At 42.2% G+C, this 23417-nt stretch overlaps 1 protein-coding gene across 1 annotated transcript in view; it reads left to right on the forward strand.

Moving 5' to 3' along the window:
- The window catches only part of Top1 (DNA topoisomerase I), a 145035-nt gene extending 129154 nt beyond the window's left edge, over positions 1-15881 (forward strand). Inside the window, exons 17-25 of the mRNA XM_090352715.1 lie at positions 163-307; positions 4771-4914; positions 6595-6780; positions 7603-7671; positions 8376-8490; positions 9917-10044; positions 12583-12677; positions 13601-13750; positions 14584-15881. Coding sequence (XP_090208841.1) covers positions 163-307; positions 4771-4914; positions 6595-6780; positions 7603-7671; positions 8376-8490; positions 9917-10044; positions 12583-12677; positions 13601-13750; positions 14584-14686 — 1135 coding nt within the window. The 3' untranslated portion in view covers positions 14687-15881. The remainder of the gene's footprint in view (positions 1-162; positions 308-4770; positions 4915-6594; positions 6781-7602; positions 7672-8375; positions 8491-9916; positions 10045-12582; positions 12678-13600; positions 13751-14583) is intronic.
- The last annotated feature ends 7536 nt before the right edge of the window (positions 15882-23417 follow it).

A 23417-nucleotide genomic window follows, 5' to 3' on the forward strand; every position in this document is an offset into this window, starting at 1 on the left:
TTTTGGACTGTTTCTCAGGAGGAGACACTGGGAACAGCATGATCTCTTCCCATGGTTAGGACTCGTGAGGAACAAACTTGGAAATACCTCCACCCAGACTGTGGAAGGTGAAAATGTTTCTCACTTTGATTTCACTGTCTTCTTGCTTGGTTATTTCCACAGAGATGCCAAGGTTCCATCTCCTCCCCCAGGCCATAAGTGGAAAGAGGTCCGACATGATAACAAGGTTACTTGGTTGGTTTCCTGGACAGAGAACATCCAAGGTTCCATTAAATACATCATGTTGAATCCCAGTTCACGAATCAAGGTAAGAGGAAAGCTGAGGCTGTGTACCAGCAGGAGGCTGATTATCTTTTTATTGAAATGTATCTAGGCTCACATACATTAAAAAACACTCTTCAGTAAATGGCAAATATTAAGGTTTGCATTATCTAGTAATCTCTCCAAGATGGGTCAGGTTTTTGTGTACATTGCAACCAGGCACAGTGAGTATGGTACTTGAATTGTGTTGTTTAACATTTCAGATGTAGGCTTTCCCTGCTTGCTGTCCCTTGAGCACAATATGATTGAAGGTTGTTCAGTTTATTGAACAAGTGATTTTTTGGTCAATATGAAAGGTTGTTCAGTATGGTTCAGTTGAAAGTGAACATCTTCTTTTGTTTTTGTTGCCATCATTCAGGTTTTGGTGTGAGTGTTAGGTTTAAACTCAGTGCCTTGCACTCTCGGCTTGCTTGCCTATGGCTGGTATTCTACCTCTTGAGCATGCCTCTCAATCTTGCATTTTGCTAGTTAATTGGCGATGCAGTCTTACTTAACAATCAGTACTCCGCCTCCTGATGAGCTAGCACTACAGGCAGGAGCCACTGAGGCCCACTTCCTCTTCCTCATTTTATTGGCACTTAGGATGGGAATTTTTTTCTAGATCTAGAAACAAGATGTTAAATGTAGAGTCTCCTATATCTCTTTTGGCTTCTTTAGGTCTTAGCAGAGTGGGTCCTGCCAGGATCAGATGGTTTGATACATGTGAAAGCTAACCTAAACTATGTTACATACACGTGATGGTGTTCATTGACAAGTGATTGAAAGGCAAAACTGTGTTGGGATATTGTTGGTCAGCTTTCTATACCTGCTTCGGATACTTCTAATAGCTTTCCTTTGACACACTGAAATTTTGAACAGCAGTCTTAAAAAGGTATATAGGGACACAAAACGGGTAACAGAAAAATTATCAACTAGTAAAAAAAAATTGCAGATGCACTAAATATTACTAGTGGTAAAATTTAAGTTATGTGCATCTTACCACAATAAATTATCAAATTAATGAATACTGTGTTAGTATTAAGAATCATCATACATTGAGTTTATATTTAGTTCTCCCCTTTGAGGGAGGGTGGGGGAGAGTCATGGGGCTTAAACTCCTGGGCACTGTTCTGAGCTCTTTGCTCAAGGCTAGCATTCTTCTACTTTGAGCCAGTTTTTGCTTTTTTGCATGGTTAATTGGAAATAAGACTTTTCTGCCCAGGCTGGCTTCGAACAGTGATCCTCATATTTTCATATCTTTACCTCGTATCCTCACCTCCTGAAGGAGACATGAGCCACTGGCACCCAGTGACATTTGATTCTCTAACAAGTATAACAACAGTATTTATTTCACCATTTTGTAGATGAGTAAACTTAATCTGTAAGAATCAAACAAAAACTTACCCAAGATCTGATAACTGGTAACAATAACTTTGATCTTCTTAGACTCAATCTTTAGTTCTTCCGTTTCCTCATGCTTTCCCGTAACATCCTGATGCCAAATTGTGGTCAGCCTTAAATGACATGTCAAAGACCATAGTAGAGAACTATTAAAGGATTTTGAGTGGGGGAAACGGGTGTCTTAAACAGAAGTAGTCCCACTTCAGCAAGATTTATAGGCTTGGCATATACACATTCTTTATAAACTGTCCATAAATGTTACAAAGCAGATATTAAATGTACCATCTGAGAGTATACAAAACCTTTTTTGTCATCTGGGGTTCATGAAAGGCTGACCCAAGGAGGTAATTAGGAGTTGAATAGGAAAGAGATAAAGAAATAGGTTTTTCAGTCTAAGAAAATGGCCTTTTGAAATCCCTGAGGTTACATAAGGCTTGGTAGTTTTGAGGAAAGAGAGAAAGCCAGTGTTGTTTTAGATAGGTACAGTGAGCAAAGAGAGCCTGCGAGGAGGATATAGAGGGGAATGACAAGCCAGGTCTTTAGGTCCTACTAAGTCTCAAAGGGAAGTCACTTAACCTAGATTTTAAATAGGTAAATAATATCACACTTGTAATATAGTTGATAGTTGAGACTGCTGTGATGTAAAGACTAGATTGAGCACAAACAGGAAGTTGGGAAACCAATAGCAGGTAGTTGCATTCCTTGAGAAAAATATGATGACTTAAACAGACCGTGGCAATGAGGATGGAGAGAAGTGAACAGATTCTAAATATACATATGGTATATACTCCACAGGCAAAGATTATAGAATCTATAGTAAGAGCCTCTGAAAATTGTGATCCTTGTTTGGTGAGTCAGGTTGGACCTCAAGAGTAGAAAACCCAGCCAGTTTTACTCCAGATAACACTGCTCTACATAGTAAAGTTTTATGCAGATTTCTAGATGGTGACTATGGGAGGGAGGTTAGAAGCTACCTAGAGGTAGTTAGCCCTACCCAGAACTCATACCCAAGATAATATATCTGACTTTAGCCATCTGGGATAGATCTCATGAAGTGTCATTATAGGCCTTAAGGGGTGATAGCATTGTGCATATTTCTTGAACTGACTCAATTTTCTCTTAGAGTGCCTTCCTCCCTTCCACTCAGTATATCAGTGATATGATTGGGAGGAGTTTGACAACACATTGAATAGTTTTAACTTTGCATTGCCATCCAGATTTGGCATTCTTTTAGGTAAAGAAATATAAGATAGGAGCCGGGAGTTTGGCCTAGAGGTAGAGTGCTTGCCTAGCATGCATGAAGACCCAGGTTCAATTCTTCAGTAACACATACATAGAAAAAGCTGGAAGTGGTGCTGTGGCTCAAGTGGTAGAGCTCTAGCCTTGAGAAAAGCCCAAGGACAGTGCTCAGGTCCTGAGTTCAAGCCCCAGGACTGGCAAAAAAAGGAGGAGGAGGAAAGAAGTGCAAGATACAAGCATTAGAAGTTTTATTTTAATTGAATGTTTCAAATATGCAAGAGTCGATACTATAATGAACACTCGAGTGCCTTATTAAATCTTAAACATCATGTCCCATTGCTCTTTTTTTTTTTTTTTTTTTTTTTTTTGCCAGTCCTGGGGCTTGAATTCAGGGCCTGGGCTCTGCCCTTGGACACGTTTTGCTCAAGGCTAGCACTCTGCCACTTGAGCCACAGCACTACTTCTGACTTTTTTGGTTAGGTGGTACCAAGGAATTGAACCCAGGGCTTTGTGCATGCTAGGTGAGCATTCTACCACTGAGCTATGCTCCCAACCCCCATTGCATTTTTTTTTAATGGTAAAAGTCTAGCCCCCGGTACTGGCACTATGAATAAATAAATAAAAAAATAAAAAACAAGATGTAATATTCGGGGCTGGGAAGGTGGCTTAGTGGTAGAGTGCTTGCCTAGCATGCACTGGGTTCAATTCCTCAGTACCCCATAAAAAGAAAAAGCCAGTAGTGGCACTGTAGCTCAAGTGATAGAGCGCTAGCCTTGAGCACCAAGAGGCTCAGGCACAGTGCCCAGGAATGACAAAAAAGTTCAATAAAAGACACTAGTAAGATTGTATGGGTGCACAAACACAGTTAAAGTATGTACTGGTTGTACATTTGATTTTGAGATCAACATAACTGAACACAGAAGTTATCAATGCAATTCAATTTGATCCAGTTTATACCTTGATATCTTAATTATTAACCAACACACATCCGTTTGTAGAGAAATTAAACTATTGGATCCAGTTCTCAAAAATAAAAAGACTAAGTATATGTTACAGACTTGGAGAAAATATTTGCAACATGTATAGAACATAAAAAAATACATAAGTACATTGTATACATACATATATACAGGAATGGCCAGTCAATAAGTGTTTAACATCTGTTCTAGTAATTTTTGCCTAAGTGGATATGTGTATATCCACAGAAAGACTTTGTATGAACAGAGTATTCATGAGTCTGAGCCTGGGAACATCCTGAGAGAGTGAACACAATATGCTATCATCTCAGAATATAGGGTATATTCAGCAGTTGAAAGAATGAGCCACTGATAATGAGCAATGATCTGGATACATCTTAATAACTTGTTGAAAAGTTCAACACATGGGTCTATAATGTCTGATTCTATTCCTATAATATTCCAAGCTATACTAATGTAATCTGTGTAGACTAGTGGTAGAGTGCTTGCCAAGCATGCATGAAGACCCAGGTTCAATTCCTCGGTACCACATAGAAAAAAGCCCGGAAATGGTGCTGAGGCTCAAGTGGTAGAGCTCTAGCCTTGAGAAAGTCCAAGGATAGTGCTCAGGCTCTGAGCTCAAGCCCAGGACTGGCAAAAAAAAAAGCTTTCTTTGCAATTTGACCGGACTACATGTGTTTGACAATGAAAATGGGGCAGGATCTGTTCTTCACAGGTTTACTGCCCTAGACTTTCTCTTCAGCCCTACCTTTTCATCCATGCAGAAGTTCAAATTCATGCTTTTTGTTTGCTCTAAACTTGAATATTCAAAATCCTTTGTAAGTAATCTACCTTTGGGGTTGGGTTTTTGCAGGGTGAAAAAGACTGGCAAAAATATGAGACTGCTAGGCGGCTGAAGAAGTGTGTGGACAAGATCCGAAACCAGTACCGAGAAGACTGGAAATCCAAAGAGATGAAAGTCCGGCAGAGAGCTGTAGCACTGTACTTCATTGACAAGGTAGGAACTGCTTCCTGCTAGAAAACTGGTTTTGATCACGGCCCACAATAAAAATACTCTTACATCACAACCCAGCATGCATATAGACATGTACACATACATGTGTTTGTATGTAACTGAATCAAAAGTTCCACAAACCGGGGCCGGGAGTTTGGCCTAGTAGTAGAGTGCTTGCCTAGCATGCACGAAGACCCAGGTTCAATTCCTCGGTACCACATACATAGAAAAAGCTGGAAGTGGTGCTGTGGCTCAAGTGCTAGAGCTATAGCCTTGTGAAAGTCCAAGGACAGTGCTCAGTCCCTGAGCTCAAACCCAGGACTGGCAAAAAAAAAATAGTTCCACAAACCATTGTTCACTACAATCAGTGAATCTTAATATTTCTACTTTACTTCATTCTTTTAGAAAAAAGATGATTATAACACATAAAACTGGTTCAGCTACTAATTTATCACAACTACCATTTAAAAGACAGTGCTGTAAGTGGTGGTGGTGGTTGGATGTGGGGCCCAGGTGCTGTCTCTGAGCTCTTTCACTCAAGACTAATCTCTACCACTTTGAGCCATAGCTCCACTTCTGGTTTTCTGATGGTTATTTGGCTGGTGGTTTCTGGTCTGGCCTGGCTTTGAATCTTTTTTTTTTTTTTTTGCCAGTCTTGGGTTGACCTCAGGACCTAAGCACTGTCCTTGGACTTTCTCAAGGTTAGAACTCTACCACTTGAGCCTCAGCACCATTTCTGGCTTTTTTTTTTTTTTTCTATGCATGTGGTACTGGGGAATCGAACCCGGGTCTTCGTGCATGCTAGACAAGCACTCTACCACTAGGCCAAACTCCCGGCTGGCTTTGAATCTTAATCATCAGATCTCAGCCTCCTGAGTAGCTAGTATTTATAGGCATGAGCCACTAATGGTCAGCAATGCTGTAGATCTCTAATTTATTAGTACTGTTAATTTTAGTATGAATTCTGAATTATAGCAGATTAAGACACAAGTTTGTTTTGTGCCAGTTTTGTGTCTTGAACTCAAGGCCTTGTGCTTGCTTATCTTTCTTGCTTACAGCTTCCACTTGACCACTTAAACCATGCCTAGAGACTTTGCTGTCTGGGTTAGCTTTGAATTTTTATCCTCAATATCTTAATCTCCTGAGTAGTTAGAATAAAAGGTATGAGCCACCAGCACTAAGTGTTTTGTTTTGATGTGATTTTTGGTTTGGTTTTTTAGTATAATAGAAATGTTCCCTCTTTTTTTTTTTTTTTTGGTCAGTCATTGGACAAGCCTCTCTGTGATCGAGGCTAGCACTCCTATCAGTTGAGCCACAGCTTCACTTCTGGCCTTTTCTGTTTATGTGGTACTGAGGATTTAAACCCAGGGCTTCAAGCAAGCCAAGCCATATTCCCAGCTCGTGATTCCTCGTTTTAAGTGTTATTTTCTTTTTTGTTTTGTTTTCTTGCTGTGCTTCCATTTCTTAGCATAGAGAAGCTTGGGTTTGGTCTTTGAATTTAGTATCTGTCTGGCTTTTATAGAAGTCATACTGCAGAATCTAGAATTTTCAGGCCCTGCAGACTGATGCACTCTGTCCTTGAAAAGACTTGTGGTTTTTCTAGAGAGCTTGTGAGGTGCACAGGCTCTTTTCATTCATACTCATTCTTTTCTTTTTTTTTTTCCCCTCTTCTCCCCTGGACAGCTTGCTCTGAGAGCAGGCAATGAAAAGGAAGAAGGAGAAACAGCAGATACTGTGGGTTGCTGTTCACTTCGTGTGGAGCACATCAATCTGCATCCAGAGCTGGATGGTCAGGAATACGTGGTAGAGTTTGACTTCCTCGGGAAGGACTCAATCAGATACTATAACAAAGTTCCAGTTGAGAAACGAGTAAGTAAAGGTGCCCTGTGCTTCCTAGCCTGCCTTTTCATTTCATTTCCATTGAAGTATTCTGTGTGCTCTTCATTTCACCGGGCACTAACTGGCAAGAATGGCATGAAAGAGAGAAGAAAGGTATTGTTTGATTTGCTATACATCTCTAAATTAATCCCTCTTCCCCATCCTGTGCTACTTTCCCTGAGAATGACAGGCAGCCTTGGAACAGTATTCAACAAAGCTTGAAGCACCAAGTTGCCCTCACAGCACACTCAGTGTATGACTGGCCTCCACTGTGTTTTTGTTTTAATGATTTAGTCACGTTGTAGCATCATCTGGTTATGTCACTTTCCTTACCTTATATCTTTTCTCAGCTTTTCCCAAAGTCCTTAGTAAAAAAAAAAAAAATTAATATTTTAGTCTCCAAATTACTAACTCTGTCACAGTGGAGGATGCTCTGGCTCCACAGTCCCATCCCAATCTTTCTCAGCAGACTGGGCTTGAACCTACAAAGAACTAGACCCATTAGATAACAGGTTTATCAAGATAAATGTCTTCAACTGCGAAGTATGATGTGACAGCATTCTTAGGAAGCACACAGTAAAGTGTCTTAAGGTTAAAAGCTATGCAGTATGTACCCACAAATGACTCTGAACAGATAATTGTGTGTATGCATACCAAATAAACATGACACTAAGTAAAGGGTGTGTTGTGTGGTAGTCCATGTGCCTGTTTATCTGTTTTTTGGTTTTTTTGAAAGTTTTTGTGAGTCTGAAATTATTTCTGAAGTATAGCTTGCAAAGAAAGTATTGATTAGATTTTGCTTACTTCTTTTAGGTTTTTAAGAACTTACAGCTGTTCATGGAGAACAAGCAGCCAGAGGATGATCTTTTTGATAGACTCAATGTGAGTAAACACTGCGCACAGGGCTAGAAGTGGGACTTGGGCCGCCCTCAGCCTAGCCTATCTGGTGGCCATTCATGTACTCATTCTCCTTTGGGGCATACAGAAGGCTCTTAGATCTCTTGCCTGTGTCAGAACACTGCCTAAGCCCCAAGGCAAGGACTAGATGAGCCCTGCCTTTTATCTTCCCCGGTCCCCTGCCAAACCTTCCCTTGGCTGGCTGCCCAGCCACCTCTGTTGTAGACCCAAGACTTTCCTCTAATATCTTAACTGGGAGGATAAATTTGTTTTAACAGGCTTAAGATTAAAGTACTTTATGAGAAGTTTGTGGGGGGTTGTTTTTGCCAGTCCTAGGGCTTGAACTCAGGGCCGAGGCACTGTCCTTGGGTTTTCTCAAGGCTAATGCTCTACCACTTGAGCCACAGTACCACTTCTGGCTTTTTCTGTGTATGTGAATGTACTAAGGAATCAACCCCAAGGCTTTGTGCATGCTAAACAAGCACTCTATCACTAGGTCAAACTCCAGGCCCTATGGGGGAGGTTTTGTGCAATCCTATATCCTAAAATATAGGATGTTCTCCTTTTCCTAACTTCCTTCTTGAAGGGAGTAAACTTGACAGGATTATAACTACACTGGCATAGTGGCTCCCAGAGCTTACCAGAAGTCATGTACCTCAATCCTAATATCTTTATCTTGTCTCCTGCAGACTGGTATTCTCAATAAACATCTTCAAGATCTCATGGAAGGTTTGACAGCTAAGGTATTCCGTACATACAATGCTTCCATTACACTACAGCAGCAGCTAAAAGAACTGACTGCCCGTAAGTATGCTTGGTTACACAGGCCAAATACACCCCTGCTGGTGGAGTCAGTATCCTTGCTTAATTATCTAAGTCCTATAATCAGGGGTTGGAGGCATGACTCCAGTTATTACTGTGCTAGCCAAGAAGTGAAAGTGGCAGGTACCAAGTTTGTAGTGCCATCAGTTTTGAACCTTAAAAAAAAAAAGTGTGTGTGTGTATGTGTGTGTGTGGAAAAGAAAAAAGAAATAATGATTGAACCAATGGGCTTCCCCCCCATTCTAACTTGTAGCTTAAATTTATGGAATGTGAATAGGAGCTTTCCATCTGCTTTAAAAAAAAATATTTTGTATTTTGTATGTTATTTGAAAACTCAGGGTGAATACAGTGCCATAATGTCCTATTAAATTGAAGAGTAATGTTGTCATGGTTACCACAAAACGTACAAGCAAATCCTTTCCCTAAAGATTCTGTTCATCTCTTCTTTCCATAAGAACAAATAGTATGTTTTAAATATCCACAGGCTCCTTCCTATCTGTGAACTCGGGGGTTTAGTCACCACTAAATTTCTAATATCTTCTGGAAATTGGCCAAATGTTCATTAGACTATGCAGAAAATTTGAGACCTCTGATTGAGGTCCTGAATTGTAGGGTAGGATAAAGAATGCCACATGGCACAAGTAAAAATTTATTTTGGATGACACAATTTTTCTTTCTAAGACATACTGCACAAGGCACTGTTGGCTCACACCTGTACCCCTAGCTGCTGAGGAGGCTGAGATCTGAAAACTGCAGTTCAAAGTTAGCTTGAGACTCTTACCTCCAATTACCTAAAAAACTGGAAATGGAGCTGTGGCTCAAAGTGGTAGAGCCACTAGCCTTGAGCAGAAAAGTTCAGGGACAGTGGCCAGGCTGAGTTCAAGCCCCATAACTGACAAAAAATAATGAAATATACTGCCTTGTGTCTTTAAAATAATTTTAGAGTCCTCTGGTTTCACTGTCTATAGACTTCCCCCAATTATATACAGTTTCCCCCTCTGAAATAGAACCTAGTACATCCAGTCTACCACTTGATTCATGACCTCAATCCTTCTGTTTTTATTTTGTTTTTGAAAATAGGATCTCACTAATTTTGCATAGACTGGTCTTAATCTACCATCCTCCAAGTAGCTGAGATTATATACACTCACTCTCAGGCCCAGCCCCTATGTCTACATTTGCTTTTGGGGCTGCCTTGGATGGTGAATTAGATGACAGGGAATGAAGCAAGCATAGTCCTTGACCAGATTCTTGGAGTATTATTTTTTTTTTTTCATGACCCATGTTTTGAAAGAAATTTGAGCAAGATAAGAGCTAATGGCATTTTGAGGATAAATCCCTAAGGAAGGCAGTTGTGTACGTACTCTTAGTATACAAACTGACCCTTTTACTCATGTTTTCTTTACAGCGGATGAGAACATCCCAGCAAAGATTCTTTCTTATAACCGTGCCAATCGAGCTGTTGCAATTCTTTGTAACCATCAGAGGGCACCACCAAAAACTTTTGAGAAGTCTATGATGAACTTGCAGTCTAAGGTATGTTGTACCTGAGTGATGGGGTAAGGAATCTTGTGTGCTCTGGACTGATCAGCTGAACATGAGAGCCTTTGTAGTCTGGCCCTCTGGGCTGGGAGAACAATGTGAAAAAGGCCCATGCTAAAGATAAATAAAGGGTCATAATGATACTAGTGTTGAACATCAGGGTATATATTGTTCTGGAAGTGTTTGTGCTGAGGACATGAGTGCTGATTTACAATGCTCATTTTGATGCTTTTTTTTTTTTTTTGGCCAGTTCTAGGGCTTGAACTCAGAGCCTGAGCACTGTCCTTGGGCTTTTTCCTCAAGGCTTGTACTCTGCCACTTGAACCACAGCACCATTTCTGGCTTTTTTCTCTATGTGGTACCAAGGAATCAAACCCGGGTCTTCGTGCATGCTAGGCAAGCACTCTACTACTACGCCAAACTCCCGGTCCTTGATGCATCTTTTAACTACTTTTTTCCCCCCCTTACTGTACATGAGAAAAATACGTAGTCTGGGTTGGGGATATAAGCTCAGTGAAAAGGAATTTGCCTAGTATGTGCAAGGCCCTGGCTTATATTATCCCCAGTACTACAAAAAATGTAGTAATTTAAAAAAAAAATCATGTTACCCAGTGTCCAAAAATGGAACATTTCTCAGTCATGGAGCCTACCTTGTGCAGTATGCGAAAGGGGGGAGGAGGGGGCACAAAACTTTTCTAAATTAAATTGGTTCAAGATAAAAAGATGATGAAACAGTGATATTTAAGTCCTCCATAATCCTAGCACTGTTTTTATTTTTATGCATTGTATATGAATCATGTTTTTATATAGTTCACCAAACATCTGTTGTTGCTGACTGTTCCAGAGATGTGCCATGTGGGGAGAGACTGATGTGAAAACAAGTCTGTGTTTCTACTTTCATGTAACTTTCTTCCCTCTGATTCTGCCTGGCATTGAGCATTTCTATCCTGTCTGTGGTGATTCTATTAGTTACTGCAAATTTTGAGATAATAATGAACACAAATGATACTGTAGGAATTCTGCAACTATAATGTATGATAGTATCATGTTGGTAGTAGTTGTTGTGACATTCTTATGAAAGTACAGATGTAATTTTTCTTCTCGTCCATGTTTATAGACTTCTTTACTGGGTCAAGAGGAGTTTTTTTTTTTAACTTACACGGATGTTTTTAGGCGTATAATGCTTTCTTTCTGCAGCAATATGAAGATAAATACCCAGGAGATCAAAGGCACATGCACACACCATAGTTTACTGCTGTAAATTCCTTCTGGCTTTCCTACAGCGATGACTGTGTGCACAGGGAGTGACCATACCTCCACAGACCTCTTGCATCCCTGATTATAGCATTGGCCACCCAACAAACCACCCATTCTGACAGTTGCCCTTTGCTGCCACTGTGTTAAAGGGTGCTTATGCAGTATTGTTTACTCTCTTTGTATTATCCTTCCACACCAGAATTAAAAGCGCCATGTTCGGGTGCTGTTTACCCAATTCAAGTGACCCTCCCTAGAGCATGAGGAGGTCATTTATTCCCACTCTGGAACCACTATTTGGGCAGCTTAGGCTGTCTGCCAGACGAGTCCTCCAAGCCCAGGAACCTTCTACTATGTGCCCACAAAGCAAACACACAACCATTTGCCAAGTGAATCAATAGAGTCTTTGATGCTTGAGTGAATTTGACATCCCCTGCCAATTTAGCATTCACAGAAATGGTTAAAAGATTGTGGTTTTCTGCATTTCTAGCCTAAGAAATATCTGCCTTGTGGCATCTGTGATGCTTTTGTGTATAGAATCCATTCTCTTAACTTAGCTTTGGATTTCAACATAGATGTTGGAAGTAAGCCACTCATAGGAAAACATGCTTAACTTTTCTCACAATGGTAGCCTGTTTCTCTTCTTGGGCCGTGAACGTGCGCGCGCGCGTGCATGTGTGTGTGTGTGTGTGTGCATTGAAAAAAAAAAGGCTCAGTGAACAGCAGGCCAATGTGTTTCCTCTGGGATGCCCTCTTAACTGTGTGGGTCAACAGGGTGAACACATGGGTTTGATCTCCTGCCCTGTCAGCACAAGCTCACTGAGTTGAACTCTAGCCCCACAGCATTACCAGCTATTTCTAAGCGGAACTTATTTTCCAGGGGAGCTTCAAGAGGTTCTAACAAACAAGAAAGGAAGTCTCTTCTTTTAGATAGATGAAAAGTTTCCCAGATACTCTGGAAAAACTAGCATCTAGATTTCCAGATTACTGTCATTATAACGCATTCTCTGTTTTGTTTTTGAAGGGCCACTGAAGAAATAACTGAGCAAATAGCAGCAGTTCAGCTCAGCAGTCAGTCTCTATTTGCTGCTTCTCTGCTCGCATAATTTTTTAATACCTTAAGTGTTCTTACCTGGAAAAGGACAGACAGAAATAACTTAGTGGAGACAACTCCCAGGGCTCTCTTTGAATGGGGCCTTTCTTTTTTCTTTTTTTTTTTTTTTTTTTTTTTTTGGTCCCTGGCTCATTTTGCTCCTAACTTTATTCTTGCCCACCTAGATTGATGCCAAGAAAGACCAGCTAGCAGATGCTCGGAGGGACCTGAAAAGTGCTAAGGCTGATGCCAAAGTCATGAAGGATGCAAAGACCAAGAAGTATGTATCTGGTATTGTTCCAAGTAGAGTTGGTTGAGAAAAAAGTTAGATCACTCAGGCCCTGGTGTCCCTGCCATTCTAAGGTGCTTTGTTCTTCCTTAAAGATAAGATTCCACTATGTGGCTCAGACTAGCTTCAAACTAATTATCTTCTCATCTGTGCTTCCTGAGTGCTGGGATTATAGGTGTGCAGCCTGTTTTCTCTGTTGTTTTCTGGAAATTTCTATATGTATAGGCCTTTTACACTATTAACTGTTTCTAAATAGCAAGGTTGCCTGTAGTGTACTCTAGGGGGCAGGTTTGGGTTTCTTTTGTCTTTGTGCCAATACAAGGACTTGAACTCAGGGCCTTGCTCTCTCCCCTTGGCTTCTTGTTCAAGGAGGGCACTTTACCACTTGAGCCATTTTTTGCTATTTGATTTTTCTTTTTTGGTACGAGGGATCGAACCCAGGATATTGCACTTGCTAGGCAAGTGCTTTGCCATTGAGCCAGCCCCTATTTTTTGGTATTTGAGATAAGAGACTTTTATGCATCGACTGGCTTTGAACCATGATCCTCAGATTTAGCCTCCTAAATAGCTAGAATTTTTCAGTATTGGATATTTAACTCAGGGTCTCCTGCTTGCTAGACCCTATTACTTTAAACCACTCTGGCAGCCCTTTTGCATGGGTTAGTTTTAAGATAGGGTCTGTATGTCCTGATTAGCCTGGACTGTGTTTCTCCTACTAGTGTTTCCTGCGTCACTGAGGATGACAAGCACATGCCACTGCACCCAGACACTGGCAGTACAGTCTCATAAATGCTTTTTGCCTGGGCTGGCCTTAACCATGATTTCCCAATCTCTGCCTTCCTGGTAGCTAGGATTATAGATGTAAGCCCCCATGCCCAGCCAGACTTGGTTCTTGATAACTTCCATTATTCCAGGGTTGTAGAATCAAAGAAGAAGACTATACAGAGACTGGAGGAGCAGTTGATGAAGCTAGAAGTTCAGGCCACAGATCGGGAGGAGAATAAACAAATTGCCTTGGGGACCTCCAAACTCAATTATTTGGACCCTAGGATCACAGTGGCTTGGTAAGCACTGACCCTTTGTAGAGTTCTTCCTGCGCTTGCTGGAGAAAGTGCAGGGGCTTCCTTAACACCAAGCTGCATGCTTCTCATTCTCCTTGGAAACCTTTGGTTTCTGCGGTATCCAGAGAGCCCTGTCTCCAAGAACAGTGGAACATCCTAAATGGCCCGAAGAGTCAGTTCTGTTACCTCAGTTTAGGTTGTTTAAAGAGATAGTACATTCGCTATTGCCTACGATACTTGGAGACAGAAAGGAAATGAACAGCCTTTATTGAAGGGAAAACAAGAGTCTGTTCATCTACACTTTGACAAAACTTTTCCATGAAGTTTTTTTTGTTTTTGTCAGTCATGAGGCTTAAACTCTGGGCCCGGGCACTGTCCCTGAGCTCTTCAGTTCAAGGCTACCTCCCTACCCCTGGAGCCATAGCACCATTCTGGCTTTCTAGTGATTAATTGGAGATGAGAGTCTCTCGATCTTTAGTGCCCAGGCTGGCTTTGAACTGAGATCCTCAGATCTCAGCCTCCTAAGGAGCTAGGATTACAGGCGAGAGCCACACCACCAGTACCAGTGGTGAAAGATAGGTTTTGAAGACCTTTCCACAGATACTGGCCAGAAGTAGAAGGTTGCTTGCTGCTGTATGTTTGCTTATATACTAGGCCACCAATCAGGATGACAAGAATGAAGATTATTGCGTAAATGAGGAGCATCAGATTCTAGAAGCTGCCTCCCGTGTGGAATGAAGAATTTTCCCTACACTCATTGGTTGGTTGGAAGAGGGTGTGGTCTGTGACAGCTTTCAGAGTCACACTAATCTCCTTTCTGTCTCCCTTGTTTACAGGTGCAAGAAGTGGGGGGTCCCAATTGAGAAAATTTACAACAAAACCCAGCGGGAGAAGTTTGCCTGGGCCATTGACATGGCTGATGAGGACTATGAATTTTAGCCAGTCTCAAGGGTCAGGGTTCTGTGAAAAAGAACAGTATGGTTTGGGGAAGATGGATAAACTGTGAGCCTCACTTGCCCGCCACCTGAGGAAGAGAGGCAGCAAGTCTTAACAAACCAACATCTTTGTGAGAAGATAAACCTGGAGATATTATAAGGGAGAGCTGAGCCAGTTGTCCTATGGACAACTTATTTAAAAATATTTCAGATATCAAAATTCTAGCTGTATGATTTGTTTTGAATTTTGTTTTTATTTTCAAGAGGGTAAGTGGATGGGAATTTGTCAGCATTCTGCCAGGCAAATTCAGTTTCACTGAAACATTTGGATTCTCTTAGCTACTGTATGCGAAGTCCGATTATATTGGTGCGTTTTTACAGTTAGGGTTTTGCAATAACTTCTATATTTTAATAGAAACGAATTCCTAAACTCCCTCCCCTCTCCCCCATTTCAGGAATTTAAAATTAAGTAGAACAAAAACCCAGCGCACCTGTTAAGAGTTGTCACTCTATTGTCATGGGAATCAGTTTTCATTAAACTTGAAGCAGTTGTGACATGGCAGTGTTTTGGTTCAGACACCTGTTCACAGAAAAGCATGATGGGAAAATATTTCCTGACTTGAGTGTTCCTTTTTAAATGTGAATTTTTATTTCTTTTTAATTATTTTAAAATATTTAAGCCTTTTTCTTGATCTTAAAGATCGTGTAGATTGGGGTTGGGGAGGGATGAAGGGCGAGTGAGTCTAAAGATAATGAAATAATCAGTGACTGAAACCATTTTCCCATCATCCTTTGTTCTGAGCATTCTCTGTACCCTTTAAGACATCCATCTTTTTCTTTTTAAAACCCAGACATTCACTTGAGAAATTTTATTGTATAAAACGTTCCACAAGTCAGTAAATTTAGAGGAAAATGAGTATTTGGTCCCCTCAAAAAAGGAAGAATAATCAAGATTTTAGGGCTTTTATTTTTTTTTCTTTTGTAATTGTGTAAAAAATGGAGGAAAAAACCCATAAAAAGCAGAATTTTAATGTGAAAACATTTTTTTGCTATAATCATTAGTTTTAGAGACATTGTTAGTTTAGTGTGTGCAGAGTCCATTTCCCACATCTTTCCTCAAGTATCTTCTATTTTTATCATGAATTCCCTTTTAATCAACTGTAGGTTATTTAAAATAAATTCCTACAACTTAACGAAAATTTAGTGTCTGAGTCTTTGTTACTGAGGGCTCTAGGCCAGATTTAGAGCTCTGAGCTGGCATTTAGTGTGGCTGTAACCCAGCTTACTCAGGTGAGCAAGAGTAGGGAACGATGGGCCTGGGCCTGGTGTGGAAGGGGTGCCATCTGTCTACTGCTGTGGGGAGAAGATCTGAAGATTATGCTAGTAAAGAAAGCCTCAGGAAGGGATGTGCAGAAACCTATTGAAGCTCTGTCTAAAGCCTAGCATGGGTAGTGTTCATGAGCAGACAGTTTCAGGTATATTTGGGAGGCAGATATGTGGAGTTTTCCATGTATACTGACCAGAACCAAAAGGTTGCTGCTTTTTTTGTTTTTGTGTTTTGTTTTGTGCCACTCCTGGGGCATGAATTCAGGGCCTGGGTACTGTCCCTGAGTTAGATTTTGCTCAAGGCTAGTGCTCTGCCACTTGAGCCGCTGCAGCACTTCCAGCTTTTTCTGAGTAGTTCATTAAGATAAGAGTCTCAGAGACTTGCATGCCCTGGCTGGCTTCAAACTGCAATCCTCAGATCTCAGCCTCCTGGGTAGCTAGTATTACAGGCACCAGCCACCAGCACCTGGCAGAAGGTTATTTTTAGATTTACTTGTGTGGGTAAGCTGCCAATAAGGATGAAAAGAATGAAGATTGGGGGCAGGAGGTTGGTCTAGTGGTAGATTTCTTGCCTAGCATGCACAAAGCCCTGGGTTCGATTCCTTGGTACCACATACATAGAGCCAGAAGTGGGCTATGGCTCAAGTGATAGAGCTCTATCCTTGAGAAAGTCCAAGGACCAGTGCTCAGGCCCTGAGCTCAAGCCTAGGACTGGGGGGGGGGGGGGGGGGGAAGAGTACCAGCCTAGCAAATGCAAAGCTCTGAGTTCAAACTCCAGTATCACCCCCAAAAAGGCAGGTAGAATGCCAGGTATGTGGTGACACCAGCATTGAAAAAGCTAAAGGACGGTGCCCAGACCCTGAATTCAAGCCCCAAGACTGACCATAAAAAAAGAAGAATGAATGAACGAATGGAGTACCAGATCTCAGAAGCTGCCTCCATGTGGAATGAAGACTTCTCCCTGCACTCACTGGTCCTTAACTCCTAAAGTATTCCAGGTTAAAGAGAGCAAGAAGGTCCACTGGTCTATAAGTCTATTCAAAAATTTTCCAGATGAAAGAGAGCACTGAGTCCTCTAGCTTGCTATCTCATTGATAGTCTTAAGTTCTAGCTAATACTAGGCCCAATTCACACACTCCAGGAGATGAAGACAATTGTGTAGCCGTGATTGCTTTGGAGCAAGAGATTGAGTTAGTTATTTAAATGTCTGAGGAGGTGTTAGTGAAACCAAAAGCATGGATTATATGCCTGTACTCTATACCTGATGGCCACGTGATGAGAGTGTGGCTTTTGGATTTGGGACGTAGATAGGAGACAAACCTGTCTTCAATTAGAAATCAACTACTAATTCCCTGGACAGGAATTAAGGCAAGGACCTCCCTGAAAGTCATTTTGACAGCAGGCAGAGGCAACTGTGGCAGACATCCCAGTCAGTGTCAGCAGACAGACCCAGAAAAGCAAAGCCAGGGAAACAAGTTGAACTGGTGTCTGGGGACCTCAACCTGTAGAGCTGAGGAACAGATATTAAGGACCTTGAATGAGCCCAGAAGTCAACTATTACCTTGCACAATCACCCATTAGATCTTAATTCCAGCCAGAGCAGAGCAGAATGGGTAGGCTCTGAGGCATTCCGGCCTGTCTGTGATGCCATAGTCCAGCTGTGGGCAGAGGGATAGTTTGTCTGTGCTGGCCAAGCAAGATATCTTACCTCTCCACATCCAACCAAATCTGTTGATTATTCCTACCAAAGTTGTGAGATTTACCTCAGGCCTTTCCCTTTTGCAGGGGTGGAGGGGGAGGTGTTGGGGGGAGGCAGGAAGCCAAGCATTGGTGGTCCTTACCTGTAATCCTGACTACTCAGGAGGTTGAGATTTCAGGGTCTAGGTTTGAAGCCTGGACAAAACTGTTGATGAGACTCCTGGCTCCAATTAACCACCAAAAAAAAGTGGAGCTGTGGCTCAAGGGATAGAGAGCCGGCCTTGAGCAAAAAACAGAGCTTAGGGACAGCATTCAAGTCCTGAATTCATCATAGCCCCCAGTTCCTCCCAGACACCATCTCTCTAGCTCCTTCATTTCACAAACAAGCACCTGCCATGAGTCATGCACATCACTCAGTCTTTCCCCACCCACTGCAACAGGCTCCTCTCCCATCTGCCCCAGCCCCCCTGTACTGACCACAGTCTCCAGTGACTAACTGACCAAACCAATGCTTGGCTCTTCATTTGGCCTCCTACCCAAGCTCTTCATGGCACTGTTGACCAATGGGTTTTTTTGTGTGGTTGAGGGTCTTTTAAAATTTTTTTAGCAATTACATCCAGTTTTGAATATCATAAATCTAGTGTTCCAAAGATGCAGTGGTTTTAATACCTACTGGCTGGTGCATCCTCTCATTGCCAGGCAGGTTTTTTATATGTTCTCCTGCCCCCCAGTCCTGAGGTGTGAACTCAGGGCCTGGGCACTGCCCCTGAGATTCTGTTGCTCAAGGCTAGCACCCTACTACTTGAGCTACAGCACCATTTTTGGCCTTTTCTGTTTATGTGATACTGAGAAATGGAACCCAGGGCTTTGTGCAAGCACTCTACCATTAAGCCACACTCCTAGTCAGGTTTAGAATATTCTTTTTGCCAGTCCTAGGGCTTGAACTCAGGGTCTGTCCTTTAGTTTTCTCAAGGCTAGAGTTCTACCACTTGAGCCACAGCACCATTTCTGGCTTTGTCCATGTATGTGGTACCAAGGAATCAAACCCTGGTCTTCGTGCATGCTAGGCAAGCACTCTACCACTAGGCTAAACTCCCAGCCCAGGTTTAGACTATTCTTACCCTCAGTAAAGGTCCCCTATTCCCTTGTCCATCTGTCTTCACACACCTACCTTCCACTGTTCTGTCTATAAACTTGTCTGGACATTTACTTTTTTTTTTTTTTGCTAGTCCTGGGTTTGAGCTCAGGGCCTGAGCATTGTCCTTGGGTTTTCTCAAGGCTAGTGCTCTACCACTTGAGCCTCAGCACCACTTCTGGCTTTTTTCTATGTATATGGTACCGAGGAATCGAACCCAGGTCTTCGTGCATGCTAGGCAAGCACTCTCTACCACTAGGCCAGACTCCCGGCCCTGGATTTTACTTTTAAAAGCACCTCTGGCTGTCACAATTCACCCTCCCCTGGTTCCACTCGTGTCCCTGTCAGGCTCTATCAGGTGTTAGGTGCCAGGTTCTCATCTCACTTAAGTACTTGATTCTAGTCAGACCCATGGGTGGTATCTCCTCTCAGCCCTGAGCTCAGTACACATGCCAACCACACCTCTTCAGGAGAATGCCACAAGCAGCTCCTGAAGGGAATTCAGAATTAGACTCCAACCTGTCAGACCTGAGTTTCCAGTCTCAGTGAAAGGTTCTACATCCATTTTTTCTCCAATCTGGGCATGGCAAGACAAGGCAGCCCCATCCTGTACTCTTTCTGCTATCCCCACATTCAGTAAATTGCCAACTTACTTAAATAATACATCCACACTGAATTACAGGCATTTTCCCCTGCAGGAAAGAAAAAAAAAATGTTTTAAAAGTTTTCTTCTGAGAGATGACATAGTTCAGTCCTTACAAATTCCCTCATATAATGAGATACTCTTAACTTGTTTTGAACCAAAAAGGCCCCTTTTGGAGAAAACATTATCCTGAAATGACCTCAGTCAGGCTAGTTTTGGATGCTTATAAGTAGTCCCCTGACAAAAATCAGTAAACAAAGAGGCAAAGAAATTTAACACAGACTTAGCAATTATTTCTTGGGGAAATTATTTACAATCCCCAAGTTTTATTCCCCATAAACCTAAAGATCACTATAATAGCAGGAGAATTAATTTTCTTTCGGTAAGCTATAGGTATGTGAAAATGATTGTTTTAAAGAATCTTTCAGAAAAAAATAGTGAAAGAATTGGGATTTATGGCAAAATAACATGGTAGAGATTTAGTGGGGTCATAACTGCTTAAGCGAGGGCTGGAGTATGGGAACTCAGTGTCAGACACTTGCCTAACATTCTTGAGGCTCTGAATCTCAGCCATCTGTTGAGGATGAATGATAGAAGCATCTCATGCTACTATTCTGTTTACACTTACATGAATTTCAGATGTTCCATAAAATGAGTATTTTGGATATTTATAGAAGAAATGGGGGGGAATCTTTTAATATTACACTAACTAGTAATTAGGATAGATTGAAATTCCCAATGACATCACATTGCATCTCTGCAAAAACATGGGTGACTCCAAACCCCACCAATGCTGAATGTAGACATGAGTACATACTCTAAGGTTCCATTAGTATGAGATTTTAGAACAGGCAAACTCACCTGTGGCGACCAAGTAAATCAGAGGAGGGTGATAGTATATTGGCTGATTCAAAAAGTACATCTCACTGGGCCCCAATAGCTCACACCTGTAATTCTAGCTAGTAGGAGGCTGAGATCTGAGGATCATGGTTTGAAGCCAGAACAAGCAGAAAAAAGTCCCCACAAGTCTTATCTATAACCACTCAGACCAGAACAAAAGTGTCCAGGATAGCTTCCAGGACCTGAGTTCAAGCCACACAACAAACAAAACAACAAGTGGGTTTCATATTTTTCAAAAATCCATAGAAATCAAGGATTCATACAGAGTTAATTTTTTTAACATGGCTTAAAGCAAGAACATAGCTGGACATTTTCATCATGCATCTATAAAAATTTTAGATTGGAGTAGGAAAAGGATCCCAACAAAACATCTTGTGAAAACCAGTATTCGTGTCATATCTGGAGAGGACGTTTCTTCAGTGGTATATTTCTCACTTGGTGCTCAAAGCCACTAATGAGAATGGGTAAGGCTGTTGTCTTTTCCTAGGGCCCTTGTCACAAACCTGCATGGGATGTTGGCTCTTTCATCCTTACTCTTGGGTGGGGACTTGGTCTGATTCAGCCTCACTGTATCTTAGAGCACCAGAGGCAGCATCAGGATGTTTGCTGAGAAAAAGGAAGTTTCCCCCCTCTCGTTCTTCTGTACTGCCTGGACCCTAGTGATGGAATCATAGTCTACTCTCCCAAGCTGGAGAGTTACTCTGGGGCCAATCAACAGGGAGGTAGCAAAAGTATGTAGAGAGAGCAGAATCCCTGGGAGTGGCTGGGCCAGATGTGATTTTACCTGGAGTGAGAAAACATTGGGCTCTAGAGGAACTGATTACACTCAGGTGACGACGCAAGCAGGAAGACATGAATTCAAGACTGTGAGGCCCAGTGACTTAAGTTAGAGGCATAGAGAGATTTGTGAAAACCAACTGGAGGTGGGGGTGGAGTTCAAGGCATCTTGAGGTGAGTAGTTAGGAAATACTAGCTTCAAGCCGAGGAGCTGCTCAGACAGGTAACACAAGGGACTAAGGAGAAAACAGCAATGTAAAGACAAGGGATACTACAAGTCTACAAACACTCCTTTCTTTGTTCTGGAAGGAGCGTCACTGAATCATGGGGAGGGGGGGTGGTTTTGCCAGTTCTGGGACTTGAACTCAGGGCCTGGGTACTGTCCTGGAGCTTTCTCAAGACTAGTGTTCTACCACTTGAGCCACAGCACCACTTCTGACTTTTTCTGTGTATATGATACCAAGGAATTGAACCCAGGGCTTTATACATGCTAGGCAAGCACTCTACTACAAGACCATGCTCCCAGTCCTGAATTAAGATTTTAAATTAATACTCCATGTATCCATTTACATGAAAAACATGTTAGCATGTGCTATTAATCTTGTTGACAGCATGCTCTGTTAACCCAGGTGAGAAAAACTTTCTCTAATCCTCAAGAAAATTTTCTCCTGTAAGGAATCAGTTGTCAGAATAGAAAGTTACTGCTTTGGCTACCTGGAAACTCAGCCACATGTGATTCTCAATGTCAGTAGCTGCATAAACTCATAGGGGCCATATTATGGTCTCCTTTGTATAATTCATTCCCTCTCTGTGGTACAGTATTTTTGTTCTTTGATTTTAGTTACTCTGAATTTAAAAGAGCTGGGAGCTGGGGGGTGGGGGATGGAGAGGTAGAATACTAAATTGCTAAAACAGAGCAATGTAACACACCTAATTCCTCCTTCAAGAAAAGACTTTCCCCCTAACTGTTGGAGGAGCCGTCAAAAGAAAACCTTTAGCTATGTTACTTCCCCTCCCCCCCTCCCTCCCCCTCAGATCCCCTCATCTGCAAAGGCTGAGCTTTTAACCAGAACAATCCACATCCATTTCAAGCCAGTGCCAGACAAGAGTTCCCTAGGGATCTGGCTGTGTTGGTCATCAGCCTGCATTACAGATTGAATCTCCAGTGCCCACTCCTTGTTTCTTCCTGTCATCCTGTCCCGTGGTGCTGGGTCCCTGAGGTACTCCAGAGCCAAAATCCCGCCTCCCCACCTCCCGGGTCTGTGTTCCGAAGAACCCAACCTTGACAGCACAAACACAGGAAAAACATTTGGTAGGGACATTTCAATAAAGTGTTCACACATACATGGGAGGCAAGGTGGCATGGACTGCAGCCAGACCAATGTATTTAAATCCTGTCTCTGTCACCTATTAATTCTGTGACCTTGATGCATCTCTTGCTTTCATTTGCTTTTAGAGACTGGATCTACCTATATTGCCCCCATACTGGCCTGAAAACCTCCTTTTTCCTTAGGCTACTAAGGACCAGTACACCTGGCAGGGCCTTAGTTTTGCTTCACTTAAGTAGGGATAATAGAGAATACTTATAGAAATGTAATGAGGAAAGAACAAGCCAAGGAGGATAAAGCAGTTATATCATCATCTCAGTATGCCAACCACTGCACTAAGAAGTTCTTAAACAGGCCAGAGTGGTTGGCAGTTGGGCTGAGCCAGGCACAGGCCTGGTATAAGCTAGGACATGCTGAAGCAGGAATGTTCCCAGAAATAGATCTGAGCAGGGCTCAGGGCTAGACCAGGTGATGCCATGGGTGTAGGCCTGTGTGGGTGCCGGGTTATAACTCTCAGACAGCACAGCTGCACCTTGCCTACGCCTACCCACCCATCCATATGCTGAGCTGGGGGAAGCCCACATCAGCCACACCCCATGTGTGCCCTGCTTTTCCTGGCTGTCCTTTGTGGAAGGAGGCACCTGAGGCCTGGGATGCTGACCTCCAAGTTCCAAAAGGAAATAGGGCCCTGCTTCCTGGTTCCAGGCCTGATGACAGAGAGTTCTGGAGGACCTGGGGGAAGATTTGATCCCAGAGGGGAAAGCAAAAAGAAATGTGGGTTGCATGCTGAGAAACTTTCAGAAAATAGAGGAACAGATTTCAGAAGTGCCTGCAGGCTGCCAGGATTTGCAAAGATACACACAACAAGAGCAGTAACACTTAGAAGGGTACCTCCCGCGAATATGAACAAGATCAGGCAGGCATGAAT

The sequence above is a fragment of the Megascapheus bottae genome, chromosome 18 (assembly GCF_031878675.1).
Source record: "Megascapheus bottae isolate mThoBot1 chromosome 18, mThoBot2.hap1, whole genome shotgun sequence".
In the NCBI taxonomy this organism is placed as follows: Eukaryota; Metazoa; Chordata; class Mammalia; order Rodentia; family Geomyidae; genus Megascapheus; species Megascapheus bottae.